General features: G+C 35.9%; 1 protein-coding gene across 1 annotated transcript in view; it reads left to right on the top strand.

Moving 5' to 3' along the window:
• Nucleotides 1–25,467, top strand: part of LOC106134609 (indian hedgehog protein) — a 39,236-nt gene extending 13,769 nt beyond the window's left edge. Inside the window, exons 2-4 of the mRNA XM_013334705.2 lie at nt 14,474–14,735; nt 22,926–23,068; nt 23,450–25,467. Coding sequence (XP_013190159.2) covers nt 14,474–14,735; nt 22,926–23,068; nt 23,450–23,917 — 873 coding nt within the window. The 3' untranslated portion in view covers nt 23,918–25,467. The remainder of the gene's footprint in view (nt 1–14,473; nt 14,736–22,925; nt 23,069–23,449) is intronic.
• Nucleotides 25,468–26,153: the final 686 nt, after the last annotated feature.

Genomic DNA, 26,153 nt, shown 5'->3' with positions numbered 1-26,153 from the left:
GATTGTAAATATTAATAAAAAAAAATAATAATAAATAGGTAATTCCGTCTCTCTCGTCGTCTGAACAGATGCGGTTTTATCCGAGGACTTACATGGTAATCAATCTGGATTATCTGCTTGTACCGATTTTTTAAGTCACTAATGATATTGAATAACAAAAACGGCAAATGTAATTCAAGGGAAGATGGCAACGGCACTGCGGTCTTGGATTACGTCACTTAGGAGACAATGGTCGATCATAAATTATAGTGGCATTCTGCCACCTCTAAAATTAATCTCTGCATGTATATCGCTGCACCGCTGGTAAATGTAAAAAATAGCGATTGAGTCCTCTTTCTGAAGGTAAAGTGCATTCTTGTGTATGTTGCTCCGAGTCAATTTGCAGGAACGTGCGAATGTGAGCGAGCGGTGTTGCTTATGTTACTAACCATCCCAATATTAATAAACAGTGAATCATACAGTATCTTATACTACTTAAATGATCGATTCCGTAGTCTCAACAAACATACCTATATTTGGTTTTTATATACGGACAATGACCACTGCTCTTCATTTCGAAAGATGAGAATATGTAAAAGTACTAATTTATCTCTAATCTAATGATTTTTAAAATTTATTTTTCGCTTTTTAATACCAAATGTTTTGTTGTTTTAATATTAAGAGATGCACGCCTTTAGTATGGGGTGGCGACGACGGTCGAGTTAGCAAAATACTCGCTAGTGGCTGATCCTGTTGACTAATCCTTTTTTCATGGATATCATGATAGTATTTTCTTTCTTAAATATTTTGTTGATATTACAATGTTTCAAAGGAACTAAAAGCCTTATAAATGAACCTATTACCGACGAGTAAGACCATTAATTAATACATTTTACAAACCAACGCTTTATGATGATGAACCTAAGCATGACTTATGAGAAACCTACAAACCTCTTAGAAAATTGAAGTGGAACAAAGTGCAAACATAAACTTAGAACATCAGAGGGCATAAGTTCGTTCCAGATCGCTGCTCGAGCAACTACAATAAACATTTTCAATTACAGTCTATTTAACATTTCATTTGCCAATGCATCTTCGCGGAATCTTGTCTATTTAGTTCTACTGGTTTGTTTATAGCAAAAGAAATTATTCTGATTCTAGATTTAACTCCTTACTACTTTATGTGTATGCGTAATTATCGTGATACTTCGATATTATATATAATATCGAAGTATCATGAAGAGTGGTAAAGTGTATTAGGTGAATAGGTAACGAATTTATACTCTTATGAGTATAATCGCTTTCAATTCATTGAAAAGTTGAAAGCATTCACCGTATATAACCATTGTGTTTTAATGCAGTTTAAATCTTTTTCATAAGCATGTAATTGGTTTTCTTTATTGCCTTTTCGTTTGTGTAAGGTGGCAGTCATGCATGTGTTTTACGATCAGCTACCTTGAGTTAAACAATTGAACTACTAACAGCGCATACGCCGGGCTTGTTTATAAGCTAACATTATGTACTACTTTCATTGGGAAACCAAACATTTTATTAAGTTTTATAAATCGTGTTCGCTACTCGTATATAAGCCGTTCTGTTCGTTTCTGTCTACAACTACCCTCGGTCGTAAATTTAAAATGGTTTATTTTTATTTTACACGTAAAAAAATTATTAAACTCGGTCCTGTAATGTTTATATGGAAGGCGAATTATTGATGTGGTACGAAAAATTATTTTTTATTAACCACGATCTTGGATTTGGTAAGTTAGGTTTTTATACGAAAGGACGTTTGACCTCTGCAACCTTTGCAGGACAACCTTCCTAATATTCTCCTTGTTGTATAGAAATGGTTAAGTTTGAGGCTATAGAACACGGGACCTATATGTTGGGAACAACAACAGCCGTATAGTGTGAAAGTCGTGGTTACGGTGAGCTCAAGTAAGGGCACAACCGCATTGGTTAGTTCTCACGCAGCTTGTCTTTACGTCTCACCCGTTCTGTTTACGTAATATGTTCCAAGTAGATATATTAATTTTCAAACTTATACAGGGTCACTTTATAAATCAAAATTTGATTACATTCTCAAGAGATTTTTTTAAAAGTTATACCATTGAAATTGAGCACAAGTCATTTTTTGACTTTAAAATAATGTTTTTATAAATTTATCCTACATTAGGTATATCGATACTTTTCAGCACAGGTTTGAAACGCAATACGTCTGTGCGTTTAATTCTTTTCTCGCTTTGCACGGTCGTATTTAGGTAAGCGGAGCTGACTTTATTTGGTCTAGCAACGATTGTCCTCGCCTGAACAATGCGACTCGTTCTCGATTAATAAACTAATGGGCATAATTGTTACCCCGAGGCGCCCGGTGTATTCGCGTTATTATTTTGACTATGACCGATCGCCTTCGTGCCCCGATAAGGCACACCCGGGCTTGCCGTGAATTTGTTTAATTATTTCAGTATATAGTACATTAAAGGTTTCGATTTACATACTTACATTTCTTTACCTGTGATTTGTTTGTTTATACAGTGTAACTATAAGATTGTAGAGAAAATAAAGAAATTTTTGATTTTTTTTTTACATTATTGTTGCACTGGGTAACACACGTCCTTTTAACGAACTAACGCCAACGCGAAATTAACGCCGAATAACGGTAATGTATGGCTGTAGCCAATATGTGATGTTGACGCTCCTAGTATTACGGCTTTACAAAGAATAAATTACTATTATTCAGAAAAACATGTTTTTCGAATAAGTTTTTATAAAAAGTCATACCTACGTATGCAATTCTTATTAACAAAATTATTTTATTTAATGGATCAACTTTGGCTTTGGTCAGGCTGTTTTGCCAAGGTTTCGTAGCTGATATTTGGAATGTAGTATTCACTGGCAACAGGAAATGAAAAGGCTGCTTTGCTTATTTTCGAGATACAAAAATACATTTTTAAATCGACTATATAGCGGCATTCAGTGAAACACTTTTATTGGACTGATAAAGCTAAAGAGGCGAGACCATAGCGTCGTTTCCGAAGTCCCACGGCTCTCCATTAATTTAATTCTTGTGATTAGCCCCAAAGCATCTAATAGCCATTCAGATAAACCGGCATAGAAACATGCTACTTTTGCTGTCCAATGAAATATAAATATAAAGTTATTGCTCTTTGTTTTTGTAGAACAACAGACGCGCCCGTCGTAACTATTAAAATATGGGATGCGTATGAGTCGTCGTCGGTTTAAAATACGCGAGTATCTGCAAGTCCGTCTCCACTCTCTTCCATTGTATACTTTACAAGCGTACTTCTGCAACAACTTCAATTGTTTCTCGTTATGCCAACTGACGTTTGAACCATGGCCGTCATCGCTTAGTAGGTAGTAGGTACTTTTAAGTTTCGTCAGAAACAAGTTGGTGGCCTATAAATGTCTTGTGTATGATGTCGTAAATATTAATATTGGTTACAAACGCTTGACATTTACAAACTATATGTCGTGATATTAAGTTTTTCGCACATACATGTGTATTATTAGCATTTATTATGAAAAGCCTAATTAGCAATATTGTTAAATCTTGGTACATAAGTACCATCTATATTGATGATAAATCAGTGATTTCACATGGAAATTATTAAACACTACGAGCATCATTAAATACAACAATATAATCATAAAGTTTGTGTTTCCTTATCTTGCAGTGTTATAACCATCATGTCATCAGTAGTAATATGTTAGCCATGGTTGGTAGCCGGCACTAATAAAAAAATAGGACTACTCCAAACATTAAGCCATACAGCTGAACGTGGTCTATCAGTCTTTTCAAGACTGTTGGCTCTATCTACCCCGCAAGGGATATAGGCGTGACGTATGTTTATATGTATGGTTGTAATTCCACGGTATTCCTTTCATTTGATGAAGTTACATTCACGTAGCGGAAAGTTTATTAAAAATATATATTGCTTGTCAATCTTGCATTCATAAAAAACACTTATTTCTTAAAAATATTCATAAAATCTTCAAATATTTATTAGAATTTTATATACGACATGCCAATTGAAACCGTGTGAAGGGCGTGGTTGAATTATCGAAATCGCAGTATTATCTCGGTCGGTTTGTAAGCTCGATGTTTGGAGGCAATAAATTATCGTGTCGGAACACAAAAGATGGCATTGTGAAGTCGACACGGCGACGTCCGATAAGGATCGCTCGGCGGGACCCGGGCGGTGGGCGCGCGCTCCTGCGCAATTCTCCTAATCCTTCAAATTATACTCCTTTACACGACAACCAACATTAATAAAACCTATCAGACAAGCCAGGCCATCCAGCAGCTGAAGATGAAATGTCATTGTGACCGAGTCTAAATAAAGTAAATTAAATAATGATTTATACGGCTGAGCTGCGCGGGTTCATATTCTCGAACGTAAGGGCAGGCTTCGCGGCCGGAATCCGGACTTTCGGGCCGGGAGTCGCCGACAGTTCGGGCGACACGCTCGTGTGTATCGCCAGTCCTCATTTTGTGTCCAATTAATTTAAATAATAGCAGTTTTCCGACCTACCTGCGCGACCGACTCGACCCTTCTCTTATATCAAGTAACGGGTGCTATTCGTGAATCCTTTATGAATAATTATGAAACCCACTTATTTTGATGTCGCAATGAATTCAATTTTCTTTTGCAGCCTTCTCAATATACCACCTTGTTGTACATCAAAAAGATGTTAAAATCTTAATATAAACAATAGAAATGAATAATAATCCAAAGCAATCGGTTTTCCATCTTAGCTGAGCGAAGAACTAGATAAGATTTTATTTTTCTAAAAGAATCATATTGGGCTATTATTATTCATATATTCTGTTCATTATGACCCTAAATAGGAATAAAGCGCTCTAGACTTTCAAATTAGCATGTCTTTAAAGTGAATTGATAGTTTAGAGGCCGCTCATTGTGTTCGCTAAGGGGGACATTTGTCTACGTTATTATTTGGGGCCGGTTTTTTCATGTACCTGCCTACATGGCGCCTAACTATTCATATTCAAATTGGAATTTCTTGTTGAGTAATTTTTAATATTATTTACAATTGTGTAATCTGATCGTACGAATGATAAATATGAATAAGACGATGTGAGTGAGATAAATTGGTGGCTATTTACGGTATTCAGAGTAAGTAAATATTTTTATTTAGGCAGGTATTGCTCTGTAAATTAGTTTAAAATAAATAACTAAACATTTGAGTTACTTAAATTGGTTGATTTTACATTTTGGATGAATTATTATACTCTTTTATGTTTATAGTAACTTAAAAGCATACATATGTCATAATAACCAATAGGGCTATTATGGAACCGAGGTATCAGTCCATGGTCGCTCTGCGGGACCACTCCGCTCCACCAGCTTTCATTAGCGCACAGTTCCTCCCACCGACACTGCTCATTTTATTTTATTTATGGCCGCCGAGCCGAGGTGAGACCCCAATTTCGCATGCGCCTGTGGCATAATAATTATACCTTAGCTACGACTTAAAAAGGACGCCATTTTATACTGAATCGAAACTTAACCTTTTTGAAATATTCTCGACCCAAAAATTTAAAATAACCATTTGGCAAAGAGTTATTTTTAGTGAGAGAACTGGCTTGTATCCATTAATGAAATACATTATGGACGTCAACAATAGCAGGTGTATTTAGTGAGCGTAATACCTACTGAAAAAATATTTTCACATGGTCTTAAAAATATCTTCCTACGTGAATTCCACTCTTAATTCCAATACTACATTCCGACAGTTCAAACTAATACCTGTTTAAACATTTGTGGTATATTTAAAGTATGAAAAGTAAAAGTAACTTTATCGTACTTATTCTAAGCACTGTAAGTACTGCCAAAAACTATTATCACACATGTGCTCAAGTAAAATATTAACGAAACGTCTGCGTATTGCTACAAATTAATTTTCACGGCTTTTTTAAAATCAGCCAATTACAAGCACTCTATAATCAGAAGTAAATTTATGTATGTAATTTTTTACGGCCTGCATAATGTCCGAGTCTTCAAGATAATTGTTGCTCGTAGATGTGCATATTAAAATGTTCTATTCATCGCAATGGCAACATCCTGCTTGTTTTTTTTTGTTAAGAACTTCAAACTGAATAAAACTAGTAAACTGAAAAAAAAGTAATATCAATTTTCAAAAGTGCACGATGTAATAATTCTCAACTTACTATAGATATATTATACTATACTATAGGAACATTCTATATAATAGTTTTTGTAAATAGAAATAATTTATTATTCGATCAGTTTGGATTTATTGAGAGCGATATGCCACGGAACTAAGACAAGGAGGTCGAATCAAGGGACTCGGTGGCAAAAAGCTCTCTCATGTCCGCGATGCTCAGATAACCTTAAACTGGGCATTTGTTATTCTTATCTGTGGCCGAGCGTGGCTAATGTGGCTGCAGGCAGATATCCCGAACATAAAACACGGACATAACAGAATAAACCACATCAACTAAAAACATGATTTAAACATTTTATGAAGACAGAAATTACTTTTAGAAGGAATCAATAAAGTTTAGAAAAATAATGTTGTCTCACACAAGTTCAATTCTATCACTTATCGCATTTGGGAGATGAATCATTAAAGCAAAAATGTAAGCTACTCTTCCACACTTTTTTTAATTTTGCGGAGATACTCGATCGATTTATGTCGCCCTGGCACCCACGACAAATTGATAATTAATTTTCGACCGTCGCCTTTGATCGCGCCGAGGTATTTGCAAGTTCGTCGCATCAATGTATATGATAAGGCTTCCGTTAAAAAAGTCAACACAGTCAAAATATTTTAAACATCCTATTATTGATTATTTTGAAAATCAATTAATTTTGATTTATACTTAGGTCTTATTTCTAATAAGTAAAAATGTAATAAAGACAAAGATGATATGGAGTATGTATAATACGCGGATTTAAGTATGTATAGTTATATTAACTCATAATGTAATTGAAAATTACTCTTATTGTTGTAAATAGCTAATTTAGCCTCATTTAATGTTCGTGTTGCATATTATTAAATAGTTAAGTTTAATTTGGAATAAAAGATATCAGTCTATGACGACAATACAACTTTTAATTCATCACCTACCTCTTTCAAAACACAATTTAAGTCTAGAAAATTTGTTGTAGAAGTATATTTTACAGTTATATGTCGCAAAATTCCATGTGTTTAATGAAGCCAAAATAACCACAAGTTCATAGTCATGGCGTCTTTCCCTTGTCAAATTGTCATTTTGATAAAATGTCCATTGTTTAAAGCGCCTTTCAATCTGTAAACCAATATTTTAGAGAACCCAAACCGAGATGGATGTACTCATTTTTTTCTGCTCAATTATTCCGTTGGAATAAAGATCAATGTCCCATAATTCTTTCAACACAAACACTACACCTTTATCATCGAGTAATTTTGTCAAATTACTGAAGATATCAGTTTTGATTTGGGCATCGAAACAATCTGAAATCTTGGACCTTTTGTGTAACATGAAACCAACCGCGGACGCGGACCTGACACTGTGACCGTCAAAGCGGTCCCAATGATCACCATCCTAAATGTAGTGATTTATAATTTTTAACTTTAAAAGCAGAGGAATGAAAAAAGAAATAAGTATTTCTTATCAGCAGCTTACGACACAGTAGTCGTTTCACACTGATTATTAAAAAACAAAGGACATGTGTCATAAAAATATGCGTGTCCAACTATACGTCGCGTCGCTCTCCATGCGTTGGCACTGGTAAGCGCCGCTCTAATCCTTTAAAACAATGCTAATGGATCTACGAAAAGTCGCCGCTTCGAGAGTCCTGTCAACGTATTTAACATCAATCCGATCGCCTTAACGCTTCGTTCGCCACCAATAAAGTTGACACCAAATTAGAGCCGTTTCATTCCTTTTCTAAACGAAATCACAAAATTGTAAATAAATATTTTATTATAAGTGTTCACTGGACGCATTTTGGTGTGAGCGATGAACACGGGTTCACGTCAAAACATCTTTATCGGGTTATTTGTCTTATAAAATATTATCAAGAGCCTCTTCGGGACCGTCAGCAAAAGAGGACGTACAGTGTGATACGTGTGCGACTGTTGACTTTACACCCACGTGATGTGATCACTTCTCCTTGGGACGAGGGATAAACAATGAAAGCGGCGATTACATGTCAATGGCGTAACAAAGATAGTTTATCTTTCTTTGAAGATGGGATCTTGATGAGAATAGTATGTAAGGTGTGAAACGTAGTGGCAGACCTTACTGGCGGCGGCTGGCCGGGCGCGACTCCGGGGCACCCAGGCATACCAAACTTGGTGCGACAGCTGCTTTTATACATTTCTGATAAACTGATTAATCAATAATTCATTTTCATGACAAGTTTGTAGCGTTATGCTTCGTCAAACATTTAACCATTTACATAATGTATATCTATTAAGTTTTGTTTGTAGATATTTCGTACAAAAGATAAGGACATTTATTTTGGGTCTAGCTCAATTTGTATAATTTGATTTAATTAATTTATTACCAATCTAATAGATTTGTTATACATACTTACTATTTTTCCATCTTTTATTATTTTGCTTATTATATTTCCAGTTTATACTTATCAAATTTAAATTATAATTCGGACAGTTAAGGAAAAATATCGAGGTAAAAGCTGATCAAGCTCTGCGATATAATGTGATAGCATTTGCGATACTTATCGTAAGTAAGACGCCTAGTTATAAGGGGCGGCCTCTGATAATGTGTTGTTGATGGGAAAAGGAAATCAGGTTTTTCTTTAATGTATGTAAACATCACACAGGCAGGAAATCGCTACTAATTTTTTTTATCATGCTTCACGTATTTTTATTTTCTTCACAAAAGTCGAAATTATTTAACCAACTGCATGAAAGCCTTTTGGGTAACTATTAAAAGCTAAAGCCAACAAAATTGGTTTAAGAAGGCTTTTTAGATAAAATGATTAGATGATTGAATCATCTATTACTACACAGCTAAAAGTGATTGCACTAGAGTTTGGCAATAAATGGTTAACAGATAAAGTTCGTTAAATATGGTAGGTTAAATATGGTATTTTTCTTTCGATATCGGAAATTTAGTCTTGATAAATTACATTGTAACGTACCTAATATTTTTTAATTTTAACTCCCCAAATTCACACTCCATGTATTCATTTTTACTCCGTTAAAAATCCAAGCATGGTAAAATACCTGGTGTGATCAGGGCCTGTCCGAGTCTGTCGGAAGGGGCGGCGTCGCCTCCTGCAATCACGTACTTGTCGCGTTTTCATCGCCTGCTGGTTGCCACTAAAAGTGACGTAATTACTGATGCAAATCGATCAACAGCAGTTATCGGCCGACGCACGTCGACGGTTGACGCAGTAAATTAGCACGATACGCCGGTTAATGTTTATAGCCTTCTGCGCGAAATGCGTTTAGCAAAAATTGCGAGTAAAGGTGTTTGAAACTGTTTTCTTTTTAATATTAACTATCCTAAGAATTTTTCTATTTTCTTTTAATTGCTCATTGTTCTGCAAACAATAAAATCATCGTAGTAAACAAATATAAAAACGATATAAAGTATTGCGGTCTGCTATTTTATTATTTGCCCTATGATGTGCAGGTTAACAATTTATCGGTAAGAGACAAAGGGTAAAATGATTTTGATCGATGTCGGAAGCATGAATTCCATCGCTCATTGGGATGACTTGCAACCAGCGAGCATGCTCTCATTGACTCCGCTATTGACCCCCGGCCAACGTTAGCCTTCACAATAATATAAATAATGGAGTTACATCCGTCCCATGAGCATTAGCCGCCTTAAACGTAAGTATTTTTCTAATAGAGAATGCAGATGGAATGGAACTGATCGGCCTCTTGGGTGTGCCCTGGAACGATTCAACTGTGAATGAGTATAAATAACTCGACATTTGTATACTGTTCATACAAATTCTTGCATATGGTGCAAACCATTCACCACCTTGCAATGTTTTGAAAGATAGAACATGTATTTAATTCAATTTTCACAATTTCTTTTAAAATAGGACGCTATTTTTAAGATACCTAATTTCTTCGTCGCGAACACACTTTTTTTCATAACACGTTTTTGCCCTTTTCAATATAACCTACTCAAGAAGACCCCATTGTAAACACTAGCTCCAGTTGAGTGAATGAAGTGTAACGTTTCATTAACAGAGGTCTATGGCCAAGCAAACACCGCGTATCGGTGTCTTGTTTCAAAAGTTTTTTTGACCGGGTGAAAGGCGCCCGCTTCTCCTTAAAAGCCTTGTAGACCGAGTTCGTTAGCAAGCCCGTACACAAGGGATACACTGCTCAATGTTGTATAATCATTCACAATACATGTTGAGTTATATTTAAAGACTTATAAAACTATTCATTTAAATATTTTTTTGTGATTTAAGACTCTTGTTTAAAAGTACAATGTGAATCAATTTTTACTCACAGACTATGATAGATTGGATGAAAAATAACTGAAACAAAACTAAAATTATCAAAACAAGAATTTTCAGCACTAACAATGACGTGCGATCGTTTTGTTATTCTATATTTATAGCCAGCCAGCAAGAGTTTCAAGAAAAGCGACCGCAGACTCCTATATTTCAAGCTACAACAGCAGTAATGAATGCGGTGGCCGCGGCACAACTGTCGACGACGGCATTAAGACAACAAAGGGTGATATTTTTCGTAGACAAACATTACATGCCTTTGAACACACACACGCAGGTGATGCACCTTCACGATGCATATTTATTGTGTGTTCGACAACCAACACAACACCAGGGCTTATAGAAGACAAATATTTGTACGCTATTTTACCTTCTGACACCGATTTACTAATACTGTATTACCGGTGTTTTATATGACTACATACAAGGATGACATTGGTTTTGAAAAAAGTCTTAAATGATACGAGTAGCGTTAGAGTTACTTGATTAAATACTTTAAAAAGACATATTTTTAGGCTATCATATCATCGACCTCATTCGTGAGTCGCTACATTAAAATTGATAATCCAATATGGCTGACTCGTTTTGGAAATGATTCACAGATTGCGGTTTTCCTATTCCGTGAATGAACGACAGGTTATGAGGGGTCCAAGTCCCTCCCAGGCCTATCATCCACCAATACGAAAAAATATCCTGTTGCCATAAACACAAGGTGTTACGCTCCGACACATGGGTTATTATCATCTAAATTATACTTCGCAAGGTTTAAAATATTTTTTAGGTCTGAGTCAACCTCGCTTTTGGTAACACGTTATTATTATTCTTACATATCGATGTAAGTGGTTGATTTTTTTATTTTCATCGAATTTAACTGTCTTTTGTATTTTATGTTGGCAATAGATTTTCTTTGTAATGTAAAATATTTTTTGTATGTTATTAATTAAAAAAAAAAAAATTATATTATTATTTTATTACCTTATTTCATGTGGGGCTTGAACTAGTAGTAGCAAGATCTAGTAGATCTTCTTCTACCGGCGTTATAAGGACTTTCTACGTATATTATCAAAAAAAAAAACAAGGTTTCAAGTTCACTTTTGAGTTATTATTGTTTTGGCATGTTTGCAAGAATGAAAAATACACCGCATCATATAAGACATAAGAGAGCTTGCGTTAACAAAATGAACGGTCGATCACAAAAAACTGCCCTTAAACTATTTGTTGTGGTTTCCACAAGAAGACAAAAAATGGGACATCAAAAACCAGTCAGCATTGGTCGGTGCTTTTCGACTCCAGTGGCCTTGTACAAAAAACGATGTGTTAAGGAATGTAAAGAGCCATTTAATTATCCTAATATATTGTTATGGTCGCAGAGGGAGGCGGTTATAAATTAAAGGCGAGATCGAGGCCGGCCGAGGTGGCGAATGGTGCGCCGGCAAATGGGTGACTTGCCTGGCTCGGTCTCCTCATGAATTAAAATTCGTTAATGATATGATTTGTACTTACAGTGGTAAAAAAATGAAGCCGATATATTGAAGCATTTAAGCACTATTGACCTATCATCGAAGAAAGAATTGATGTTAACTGTGTACCAAATTCCATCCTACAGTGCTTAGTACAAAACGTGGGAAAAAGTTTATGAACTATGATTCACGCACTTCATACAATTTTAATACAAAGTGTTATTTATGGTCGTCTTTTTGTTTGTAATTTTTCCGGGTTTACTAAAGATTGTTTAAATTCAAGATGATTTTAATAAATGTATTGTAATAGTGAAATTGTAGTATAATCATCAAGTCATAAGCATATTCTGCACTGTCCATAGTTTGTAGCGCGCCGCAGCGCCAGCGCCGCGTTCTCACGTTACCGTGGTTTCAGTGCGATGATCCTTTGGTGTTTTTATTCCATTTTTACCTCAATTCCATTGGACGGCCTTCATTATGCAGGCGCAAGTGCTTCGGTCGCCACCAGTTCAGGTAGCTCCGTTTCGCTACAGAACTTGACCTTAGGTATTCGATCCGCTTGTTAATTTTTTGTTAATCAATATGAGCTTTTGATGGGGTGTAATTTGATAATTTGCGAAAATGAATTTACGAAAATCGAGTTTGTGATAAAAACAGGTTTAATGCTCATTGTTCATTGGGTAACTGTGAGGTTGCATACTAAGTTGATGATAAATGGTAAAGTTAGAAGATGTAGGTATCGGGCCAGGAGGTGTCGGGGGCAGGGCGTCCCGCTGGGCTCAGCATTGTGATCGACAGCTTGTTTACTAAAAATATGCATAATGAATTTATAATATCTTTTGGTCCGTCGCGTCGTCTGTGGGACTCGATCGAGACGATCTAGTCGCGAGGCCACCCGTCGCAGGCGCAGCGCGGGCGTGGTTTCATATTGTCAATCAATAAAAAATGTGTTATTTATAACTTAGCTTTATCATATTTATATACTCATATTTCAAAGAAACTTTGTAAATTTGTTAACGTATTAAAGACTCAAAAGTCTAACCCGAAAATAGTATTTAATTTCAACTTTCAGTTAAAATGCAACATCACAGTTTGTACAATTTGTTTTGAAAGAAGAATCCCAGTGTTATGATGGGTGCGAGGTGCCTAATTGCGCCACCGATGTGTTCCCACGTTTAAGTGCACGAAGTGTTTGAGCTTGCATTTAGCATTCGATTGTTTTAGTGCGCATGCTCACCAAGACGTCTGAGGGAAGCAAACATTGGGCTTCCTGACCGACTACCGCCGCCGCTTCTGTGTCTTTGATTCGGGTTCGAACTTTTAATTTTCATGTGCGGTTATTGTAGGTATTTTAAAAATTTGGTGTAAGAAATAAGAATTAACACTTTGTCATCTAATAGCACAATAGCACAATAACACAAAACTCCTTACAATCAATACAGTACCCAAAAGTATAAACTTTTAAGTCTAGACAGACAGGATCCATTTGAAAAAATCTATCAAGAATGTGTAGTCCAGAAATCGAAATAGGACACAATAAGTGCAAAGCCAACAAAGCAAACGGGAAAGTCAATTTTGTAATGTGACACCGTGAAAAATTCGGAATTGCAGTCAAACACAAACAAACATGTTGAATTTCTTGCAACTCTTTATTAGGTGGTTGGAATATTCGTAGAAATAATTATATACGGTGCTCCAAAGTATGAGTCCCGTTGAATGCAGCACCGCTGTCCGTCGCAGCGCCCGCTGCCTCCATTCGTTACGTCAATCAGTTTTTTCACTAAGAAATCTGCATAGCACGGAGTGAGTTGACATTGCGCGACAAAGCCGTCACGCGGTGCACCCGCCATTGTCCAGGATTCTTTATAAATATTGTGACATTTCCTTTATTTGCTCCGCGAACTTAACAGACAAAATTGTGTTGATCCCTTCGTGCGGCGCGTTTTAATTTGATTTATTCTTTCACGACAAAATGTCCGACATCCTGTGTTGGCGCTGGGTCGTGGGGCGGCGCGTTTGTCAATTTGTTAGCACGTCTATTGGTATTTTCTTTAGTAGGTGCAAACAAAGACTCACATGTTTTTGAGGCTTCGATATTGTTTTTGATAAAAAGCGCAAACACGCTATTTTTTGTTATTTTAACCATGACTTGTGAACCACTTTTTACTTAAAGTAATTATCGTATTAACAGAGTAATTAAGCAGAATTTTGTAGTATAAATTTGCATAATATATAAACATATAGTATTTCCTGCTGCTTCTCTTCCCGCGCAGCTTGACATTCTTCGTTAAGACGATGGCTAGCCCACTTGGCATTATATATGAATGTCATTCCATTATTAAACTATCCAGCTAAACTTGACCTTCTAATCTTGTAGCTCTGTTTATCTACTTGACTAAAGGCGTACGTGTGTTCTAATTATCATTAATGACCTAATATTTGAGACGCCTCACCAGTTAAACTCCCTGAATTATTTCAGTGAATTTGATTTCGTATGCGTATAATATTTCTCAATTTAAACTTTGACAATTCCAGAGATGCAAGGAGAAGCTGAACACGTTGGCGATCAGCGTGATGAACCACTGGCCCGGCGTGCGGCTGCGTGTCATCGAGGGCTGGGACGAGGAGAGTTCTCATGGGGAAGATTCTCTTCATTACGAGGGCAGAGCGGTGGATGTGACCACAAGCGACCGGGACAAGAGCAAGTTGGGAGTGCTCGCGTGGTTGGCGAGGAAGGCCGGTTTCGACTGGGTGTATAACCATGGGAGATCCTATGTCCATTGTTCAGTTAAGACAGGTGAGTTTTCTGAAGTAAAATTATTTTTTGCGTTCTATCAATCATGTGAAGTTTTAGGTATCTTTTTTAAATCAAAATTTTCATTCATGGGTATCAAATATAAGAGGAAATGTCAGTTAATAATTCAACTAAATGCCTGGGTCCTTTACCAACGTACTAACTTTCGAAACCTGTATTCTAAAGACATATGACATTAATCTAAAAAAAAAAGTGCGCATTAATTCAGCAAAGATTCAAGCCACCGTTAACAAGCCCATGATTGTTATTGTTGATTTTGTCCTATAATTAAAAAAGGTAGTCTTATATAAAATTTACTATAGAGGTGAAACTGTAGAAAGTTTACACTATTAACAGTTCTTCTATTTCTCATGTATTAAAAGAATATAATTTCAACTGCAGTTTACAAAAGGAATCCTTTAAAAGCACAAAAGCGAAAGAACCGCACGTAGAACTCGAAGCGTTGATGTCTTTTGTACTGCGCGTTTATAGGCGCGGCTTATTCTGAAAAGTTACTTCTATGTACTCAAATAACTATTGTTTTACTTTATATGTTACTAATTTTCCCCTAAGGCATTTCTTAAAATAGGGAAGAAATGATATATATGAAATTCGATCAAAATTATTATTTTATTTATATCAATAAAAATGAAAGCACCAAACTGTGTCACCAAGGTTTCGGCCACGTAACTGTACCTTAACCTATGGGACGAGATAGGCTAAATATATAGTCGAACTTACAAGAAGAATGCATCTCAGACAGCTTCCCGCGCCCGCGCGGCGGTGTCGATCAAACGGACGAACGAGCCTCTTGTTAGCATCCCTCTCGCTCACACTTACCCACTGGGATACCTCCATCCCGTACCCACAGCCGCATCGCAGCCAATCCCCCACTTCTATAATTACGCCGGTGATTCAATGGCTACTTATATATGTGTACGCGGCATGACGATGAGAAGCGAGTATTTATATGTATGTGTGTGTTTTAGATATAATGGAGGCATTCCGCCGCTCGCATAGTTCCAATTAATTTTGCAGATGAACCTCGGAGGCAGGGTTTTATGAAAGCGAAACTTAAGCCGCCGATATAATTGATTATAATGATCTGGGTTTAGTGCGATAAATACTGCCTGGGCCTCGGACATCGCAGTCGCTTGCATGTGTATTGACGTTGTCTTATATAATTAATTTGGTGATTTAAGACTTCTTTTTACCCTTATTTCTTTCAAATAATCTACTAAATAGCAATAAGATTATGTAAAAGGTTTTATAAAACAAGATGAAAGAAAAGGAAGTTTAAGTAAAGAGGTATTAACCAAACAGTCAATATTCTGGTGAATCTATAAAACGGCATTCAAACTCAGAAATTATTATGGCCGAATGAGATTCAAACCTGGGTACCCTTAAATGGGTACGCTTTTAATGACGACCTTATCCACATGACCACTGAGACTTGGACAAAATCGAATACTTTCAGTGATAGTCTACCTACAAAATATATACCTATAGTTTTACCGGTTATGATAGATAGATGAATAAATATACATAAAGTATGCGTATTGCGTAGATTGCTATTAACTTTGTGACCGGTCAAGGCCGGGGCACGCACGCGTCTTTCGTCAATTTCTCATATATATACCTACATTCCTTATTATTTTATAAAATATTTGACTTATTCTATCTGTGGTCATAGGCGTACCGTTACGGAAAAGCTTAAGCATTTATTAATAAAATAAAAGTATACCTATCATTTATTTTAAGCTAACATTAACAAGGAATTAATTTTAAAAAAGTAATCCCGTAGATATTTCATAAATTTCAATTACATGACAACTGCTTATCGATAAGAAAAAAAAATCTATTATAGGGCGCTATAACCCACTTTAAAATAACACAACTTGAAATTTTTCTTCCTTCCCAAATACTTAGAAGAGGGAATTCCAACAACCTCTTCATAATTACAGTTATGCCTATACAGTAGTTAAAAATATCCTATTTATCATCGTTACGAAAAAATAAAGATACTACAGTCTCTCATTATGCTTATATAAAAAAAAAAATATTATAATTAAAAATAGTAAACTTCTTTGGCAACACTATGAAATTTTTGTACACGACAAAATATTAAATTTTACTCCTTTCAATGAAGTATTAAAAACAAACTCTTTTCTTCGCATCGGCCTGTACTTTAAATATTTTGAGTCATAGCGCCTCATAGCATCGGCATTGAACTATGACGGGTTTTTATCCAATTAATCGATTCTTATCCCATTGGTCGGATGCTTTTATATACTATTTTTATAGGCGTCAATATAAGACGGCCGTTTACACTTACTTTTCCATTTCATAGAGAATATCTATCATTAGCTATTTATTGCGCTTAGTTATAAATCAAATTCCACTAATTAAATATGTAATAATGAATTGCAAATATTGTAGTTAGTAATTTATGAAATTTGTAAAAGGACATAAATAATAAAACAATTTTATTAATACTTATTGACTTGCCATTGAAAAGAGTTCAACGCGCGCGTTTCATCGCTTCTAACCATTTACCAGTGATCTTAAATTGATTTCTGTTCTTCTTGGATTCAAAACATTTTTTTATCAAAACACGTTTTATCATTTATTGATAAGATTCAAAGTAACAATAAAGTACGTTGTAATCGCTCGTTCAAGAATATACCTGAATATTAGAACAATTTTTATGGATTATAAAGTCTATTATTTACCGAAAACAACAGCATTTTAAAATGGTTGAACATGTAAAAGGCGCGCACTAAATGAGCCGTGACCGATGACGAGCGACCCGGGTCACGATCTAGTATAAAATCCTCTGAGTATAGTTCAGTCTACGATTTTGTTATCAAAAATATAGTGATTTCTTTTTTAAGGTTTGATATCGCTTACAACTTTGCTGAATTTTTGTCTACTTTGATTTACATAAGCTTTAAATTGATAATACTGTTTTAAAGAGAAAAGATATGTGAGAAAATATACAAAACCAAAAATGTACATTTAAAATATTCTCTCTCATATCATTGCATGATGTCAGTGATCCTGAACTTAGGGGTTTCAAAATCAATTTACTTTATATTATTTTAATGTAAAACCTCATACTTAACTATATAAAACCTTATCTAGTCAGTCATTTGTTATGACACTTTAAATATTAGCTACTAATATTAACATGTTATATTCAAGGAATCTAGAAAAAAATGTATAAGTATATTGGAAGAACCTGAGTAACAAGTTAAACATATTTTGATACCTGATATTGGTCATACCGGCTGATGACCTATATCGAGTCACCTGCGGTCCTTTGGCCAAAAGTTCTGACTGAAGGACAAGTAAACATTGTTTATTCTTAAATGGCCAATAAAATCACCAGTAAATTTTATTAAGTGCCAAAAACGAATTCGTAAGTGGCCGTGCCCACGGTTTTGCATATAATTTTCTTACATTTTTCCGCACAAAGGTATTTGTCGTAATAATGATAAAATATTGCTGTATTTAAAAAGTCGTAATTGACTTGATGTGCCTTTAAAATAGCCGGATAATGTAACAATTCAAATTATTCGTTGTTTCGAAAACAAAATTGTAAGTGAACAATCGCCAATCGCCATTCGCAAAATTAATTTTCACTTTGAAAAAGCAAGTAATTCGAATTTAAATTTCATATTAACAGGAAATATACCTCTAAGTATATTTACAGTATATTTACAGTATATTTTCAGGTAGTCTCTGCCTACCCCTCCGGGAAAGAGGCGTGATTTTATGTATGTATGTATGAATATTTACAGGCGTGTTCTCCTATTTTCACGGAGATAATAGATTTTATGCAGAAAACACATTTGCCCTTTAACAATATGGACTCCATACGCGTAATATCTTGTAACATTATAGAGTAAGATCCCAGAGCCGTAAGACACAACTTATTTTCTAAAGAATGGATCTTTCGATTCTCAGTAGTCTTTCATGTACTTTTAATACCTGCATGTTTGTGAGACTTGCCCGGTGACACCTGCGCAGGTACCAGGCGAGAAAGGTAACTAAAAATCACAGTTACTTAACTTAAATTTTTATGACTGATTTTTATATATATTTTATAGACTATTACTCTGAAGTCATATCAGAGAAGTCAGACGCTTTCCATGCGCCAGAACTTTTGTCAGACGCTTTAAAGCTCTATCAAAAAAAAATTAACTTAATTTATTTTTAAATGTCTGACTTTTATATATGTTATTCAGATAACTATTACAAAGTTGTATTAAATCAGTCAGACAGTTTGTAATGACCAAACACCCCTTAAACACAAGAATTACTCAGCCTCGAGTATGAGCGCGATAGCACAATGCGCATGCATTTGAAAAGTACTTACTGTTTTCAATTCATATTTCAATAAAAAAATAATTAATTATGATTAATCAATTGAATAATTATTTTATTGTCTCTTTATCATCTTCATCATCAAAATAATCATTTGAATTTTCATCATTTATTAAATCTCTGTACTGTCCACTCAAGGCATCGTCCTCATCATCAGTTAGATTGTCGTTGCTGGCAGAATTTTTCGTAAAAATAAAATCATAAACAATTAAAAAATAGTATAGTAATAGTAAACCTATAACATATAAATATAAGTGAAAGGCGACTAAGGGATAGGCTTACAAACTTGGGATTCTTTTTTAGGCGATGGGCGAGCAACCTATCACTATTTGAATCTCAATTCTATCATTAAGCCAAATAGCTGAACGTGGCCATTTAGTCTTTTCAAGACTGTTGGCTCTGTCTACCCCGCAAGGGATATAGACGTGACCATATGTATGTAGTCTACTTTAATTTCGACACCACCGCAACGGCTTCGATGGTCCAGTGGTTAGCGCGTGAGACTGTGAAGTTGGCGGTCCGAGTTCGAGTCCCAACAATAACAAGATATATGTTAATTTTTATTAAAAATATTTTTTTTTGTGTTGTTTGAGTATTTATTAAAAAAACTGAAAATCAAAATACTACATATAATCATACGGTAAAAATATTTTGTCTGTACATTTAATATTTTGACTGAAACAAATAGAGAATTTTTTTTACATTTTTTGTCTGTCTGTCTGTATCAGACTGTATGATTAAGATTCAACTCGAACTTTACGCGGACGACGTCGCGGGCAACAGCTAGTATGCAATATATTATATAATTTTAAAAATGATTAATTATTATTTTAATTATAAATTTGATCGTATTTGAATAGATATGCAAAAATATGAATTGAAAACAGTAAGTACTTTTCAAATATTAGATATTTTACTCTGACGCGCATGCGCATTGTGCTATCGCGCTCATACTCGAGGCTGAGTAATTCTTGTGTTTAAGGGGTGTTTGGTCATTACAAACTGTCTGACTGATTTAATACAACTTTGTAATAGTTATCTGAATAACATATATAAAAGTCAGACATTTAAAAATAAATTAAGTTAATTTTTTTTTGATAGAGCTTTAAAGCGTCTGACAAAAGTTCTGGCGCATGGAAAGCGTCTGACTTCTCTGATATGACTTCAGAGTAATAGTCTATAAAATATATATAAAAATCAGTCATAAAAATTTAAGTTAAGTAACTGTGATTTTTAGTTACCTTTCTCGCCTGGTACCTGCGCAGGTGTCACCGGGCAAGTCTCACAAACATGCAGGTATTAAAAGTACATGAAAGACTACTGAGAATCGAAAGATCCATTCTTTAGAAAATAAGTTGTGTCTTACGGCTCTGGGATCTTGGACTATTATAATCGATGTTGCATCCGGTGACCGGTTCGGAGATAGCATTCTTCAAGGATAGGATATGGGATAGAAGCGCGAGTGAGCGATGTGGCGCGGTCGAGTGATCGCGCGGCATGCGCATGCGCAGGGCATGCGTGCGAAAGACAAACGACACCCGAGACGCCACATCCCGGAAGGCTGCGGCCGCGTTTCTCCCCGTTCCCACAACGCACTGCCTTTGAACTCACAAAATTATTTCTTCTTTTAGGCTATGGGCTAACGACCTGCTTGTTCTTGAATCTAAATTCCATCACACATCCTTACAGCTTAACGTGATCTTTTAGGTTTCATCATTTATTATTTGTGCTTTTATACTGAGATAACAAACAGATTTTGTTACCATGCGCGTTCATATACTTACATATACAAATTAAATTCAGCAGGCGCAAAAGTTAATACCTACCTACAACGTAAGTGTAAATAGCATGCAACCTAAAATGACTATTTGGGTTTTTAATATTCGTAGACTTATGATCAAACAACTTCGAAAGACGTCGAGAGCGCTGCGCATGAATCACAGCCGTTTGGCATTTGCATGAGCATCGGCTAATTGATATTCCATACGATATAAATCAAGGTTACCGCTGCGATCGGGATCGGGGCTAAATTTAATGGATGCCGTATGCCTTATTGCGGCGAATCGTTTCGCAAGGAGAAAAAAAAATGTGAGTTGTCGTGTGTTGTGACGTATCATCCATTCACCAGATAAATTATGAATAGTGTCACGTGCTTACATTTGTCGGGCTGGTAATGTATGGTGGTGGTGACGGTGAGAGCGCGGTCGGCGGGGTCTCGAGTCTCGCCGCCTAGCGCTCCCGGTGGTCCGGGCGGGGCGGGGTCTGCGCGGCCACTCGGCTGCGCCGGCGCTCCGCCCCCCGCGCTCCGCGCGCCAGCAGCCCGAGTTGCTTATCGCCGCATCTTCAGCCTAACGTTACTTACGTCACTGTGAAATCGTACTTTGACCGGTTTTAAGGCTTTAGATTCGTAACTATTTAAAAGCTAAGGTTGGAGATGATTATAAATTAGTCCAGTTAGCTTTGATATGATATAAATGTAGATGCCGCTTGAAAATGTAAAATGTTGATTATAAGTTTTGCTCCACATCTGAATATAATTTAATGAAGTATTATCAAAAATTCTTACAAAAGAAACGCATGAGTAATAAATATTCCCATTGCATTCTTAATTGTGCCTTATACGCAAAATGATCTATAGATTACCATGGTATCCGATATAAAAAATGCAAAGGTGGCCGACATCTTTTCAATGATTCGTGCGATGTGTTCAACCAACAACAAACAAACGTCGACAATAAGCGCTTGACTTTGAGAGAAATCTAATTTTTGTGGTTATTGTGTAATGCGATCTGTCGGGGCCCATCTCATTGTGTGCAGTTTGTGAACAGGATCGGCGGAATTTATCGGTCGGTTACACAACAAATCAAAATTTAACAAGCCCATGCAAACGGCTCGATGCCAGCCTTGCAATGATACCTTTGCCTGCTCATTTGCGCGTGTAATTACACCACCCACTGTAATTGTAAATATAAAGTACGTGATCTGTGTACTTTCATCTCTCGCCACTTAATATTTAACGCTCTATTGTACTTGTGCTTAGCTGCTAACTTGGCGGTAGTAAACGTCAATGGGTTATGGTCAAAGCGTTTTCACTCATCTTTTGCCCAGTTTGTTCACATAAATGGTCACTTTTTGCATTGTACCCAAAAAAGAGATTACGCACAGGTACGGCTTAAGCTGGATTAGAATTTAAATAAACACTACTTATAAGATAATAAACAAGCGTTCAAATAGGCAGATTTGTTTCAAATTTTGCAAACAATAGTTGAAAAAGAATGGCAAAACGGATTGAAAAGTTTATCTATGAGATTATAATTGGTGTTTCCTCGAACACCGCTCTTTGTGTGCGAGTTTCACAGACCACAACGAGACAAACTGAGGAAAGGACACGTCGTAGGTCGGCGTGAGGTGGCGAGAGCCTACCTGTTTAAAATGATATATAAAAGCTGAAGCTACACGGTACACGATAACCCTCGGCTGGCGAGAGGCAAGCGCCTGCGATTCTCTTTTGTTTCGTATCTTATCGGATTTTAATTACGAGCGTAGAGAAATCTCGTTATTCCTTAAAGGGATATGCCGAGCTAATTTACTATCGACCCTTGCACGATTTTATGTTCTTGACTTTATTTTATTGCTTTTAACTTCGCTTATGTAGGTACGGCACGCACGTATTATTGAATATATTTTTTTTCGAAGTATTCGCTTTATGTTTTAGTTTTGTATTACGTCTGTATTAAACGTCAAATTAGTTGATTAACTAGTTAGGTTTATGTGCATTCTTTATAGTTATTGTTGTATTTCTAGAATCTTCTGTTGGTACCGGCGCTGGCTGCTTCCCGTCGGGCTCGCTGGTGTACACGAAGAATGGCACCCGAGATATAGCATCTGTGGCCAAAGGAGACTGGGTGCTGGCCGCTGATAGTGACGGCAAATTGATCTATTCTGAGGTAGAATATCATCTCAACGTCAAAGTCTCTTTATCTGCTGTATAGTACTTATGCGCTAATCTTGGAAAGTATTGGACGGGATTTGTTGCCGTTTAAAATGTTGGAAAGAGGGTTTTCTGAGGCAGGTTTATATCTATAAATGCTACCCGGGGCGGGTCGAATAGCTAGTTCAAGTATAAGGAATTTAAAATTTTTACCACTACAAATTATTTATATTTATTATAATAATATTTCTATATTTTGTTTTATGGCGACGTAGTTTAAAAATATATTTTTTTTAAAACAGAATTGAGAAATTTATAATATTTTAACCTGTTTCTTTATTATGAATAGCTTTGTTTAAGCTTTCATTAATTAAAATTTATGTGATAAAAATTCCAGGTGTTGGCATTCATGGATCGAGATCCGAATGGCACGCGGCATTTCCTTCAGATAACTGCAGAAAACGGCGTGTCTATTACGACGACACCCTCCCACTTGTTGCTGCTCGCCTCCGCCGACGGCTACAGGGAGTCGTTCGCTTCAGACGTCCAAATCGGGGACGTGCTGCTGACGAGGGGACCGGGAGTCGTCATGAGGCCTTCTAAGGTGATCAAGAAGCGTATATTATGGAAGAGAGGAGTGTACGCGCCGTTGACTAGATCTGGAACTATCATAGTAGACGATGCCCTAGCGTCATGCTACGCCCTTGTGAAGAGCCACTCTCTCGCGCACGCGGCGATGGCACCCCTCAGATGGATGGCTGAATGGAGCACCTCCAAAGAACACACGCGAGGAGTGCATTGGTACGCTAACGCATTGTACTCGATCGGAGATATAGTTTTACCCCAATCTTATAAGTTCCAATAAAATAATTAACAGACTTCAAAAGTGATATGAACTTGTAATAAGCGCGTAGGACACTATTCAGGGTGCTTGTACATAGACCAGTGTTGTAAATAACATCATGAACGTTAGTGGCGCGGGACTTAACGGCATGTATAACATATACCTTCACGTGAATTTATTTATTAAGTAGTTTAAGACCATATTTGCAAATTTTGCATATTATTTAGTTACAGTATGAATATTTGTAAATTGTGTCGGTATTGTTATTCTGCACAATGCAGAAATACTTAATGTATGCGCTTATGTTTTTTAAGTAACTGTATAAATAGTGTAACTGTAATATTTAAATATAATAACTTTTCTAATAGCAAATTTGCAAAGTATACTAAATCAAATTTAATCGAAATTTCAATAGAACCGTGTAATGTCACAATAATCTGGCGAAATAGACATTCCAGACTTTATTTCCCCTCCAGAAAATATTGAAAAATGATGGAATTGTGATCTTGGTACCTTGGAAAGTGCCTTAAGATTTATTTATTTGTAATTTATAAACTAGGAATATATTAATAAATTGACAAACATTTAGACGTACTAATTTATAGATACATATTATTGCATTTATAGTCTGCAGTGACGGGAGTATTCAGTAATTGTTTTCTTCAGATTTATGAAATCATTTTTTACTGAAAACACTAGCTTAGTAATAATGACTAAGCATTTTAGCATCCTTAACTCGCGAGTACGTCAGAATAATTCCATTTCTATGATCCATATGATTTTGCTTGCAGGCATGTTAAAAAATCATGATAATCTATTATTACTTACATAATCAAAGCTACTCTTATAGATCGAAAATAGATCTTGGACTGAAGTTAGGGTTCCTATAATTTGAATTTAGTGGAATTGTGTATAGGCAGTCGCAAGTGCGAAAATCAAAGGAAATAATGTGTGGCATGACGTGACCTAATAAGTATGTTAGGAAATCTTTTGTGGACTATGCCACGCTCGAATATGCTTTATTATTTTACAACGTGACTCTCAAGTCAATCGACTGGATAGAGTGTAATATAGTATTATTGCTTAAATATAAAGTACCTACTAACAAATTTTAACACGATGAACTTACCTTTCGGAAAGCTTTAACCATATATGTATCGACAACAATAATATGCCATAATTATTGCCATATTAATATTAGTTTGTTTAACCGAATATACCTATTAAGATTATTCAGACACAAATCTTATGCAATTTTTTTGCAGCACAGTAAAAAGATTTACGACAACTTATATTATTTAGACATCTTGGCATGCCTACTAATAGTATATCAAAAAAATAGCCTAGTAGTAAATAATTAACCGTACAATTATCTTTCTCCGCCAAAACAAATATTAATCATTATTTATTTCCCCTAAAAAGCTTAAACATTTGTCTGTAAACTGAATTCTTGTTTTCTTTTTTGATAGACGAAATTCGGTAAATAGTTCGTTCTGTAAATTTAATACAATACGTAATTATTGTGCTTTTACATTATTTATTTATTGATGTTATTTTTGTATGGATATAAAAATTGCCAACCCTAAGTACGATGTTTTAATTTCCCTTTCCCTAAACAAACTAGACAGTAGTACCAATAGAAATACTCATTTTGTTTTCAAACAATATTGCTGAAAATATGGAGGCACGGTTTCAAATCCTACCTCGGCCATGTTATTGTATACCTATAAGTATGACACTTTACATAATAATACTCGTACCTTAGTGAAGTGTCAACCGATGCTCTTACGGTAAGGAAAAACACCGTGAGGAAACCTGCCCATTCAGGCAACTGTGACTACGGTCCAATATGGTTTCGTTGTAAAGGTCAGCTGCGAGTAGCGTCGTGTAAAAACCTGACTAACTCAATCCAGGTTCAGGAAATTCCAAAAATCTTCACCTCTAGAAAAGTGAAGGTATGCTAGGAGGAAGATTATTAGTACATAGGTAGGATATGTCTATCACGTTTTCCATTTAACATCAGAAGATGTAGGTTTATATCAAGTAAAAAGTAAAAAAAAAAAAAGTACCCGAAACCGCCGAGCTGGCATGAAGAGAGTTATGAATGTGGATGAAGCGAAGGAAATATGCGGAGATCGTGGCAAGTGGAAAGAGGTAGTCTCTGCCTACCCCTCCGGGAAAGAGGCGTGATTTTATGTATGTATGTATGTATGTATCAAGTAAACAGAGAAGACTCGATCAGACTTTACAAGATGTT

The sequence above is a fragment of the Amyelois transitella genome, chromosome 9 (assembly GCF_032362555.1).
Source record: "Amyelois transitella isolate CPQ chromosome 9, ilAmyTran1.1, whole genome shotgun sequence".
NCBI lineage: Eukaryota > Metazoa > Arthropoda > Insecta > Lepidoptera > Pyralidae > Amyelois > Amyelois transitella.
This window is presented reverse-complemented; position numbering and strand designations above follow the sequence as displayed.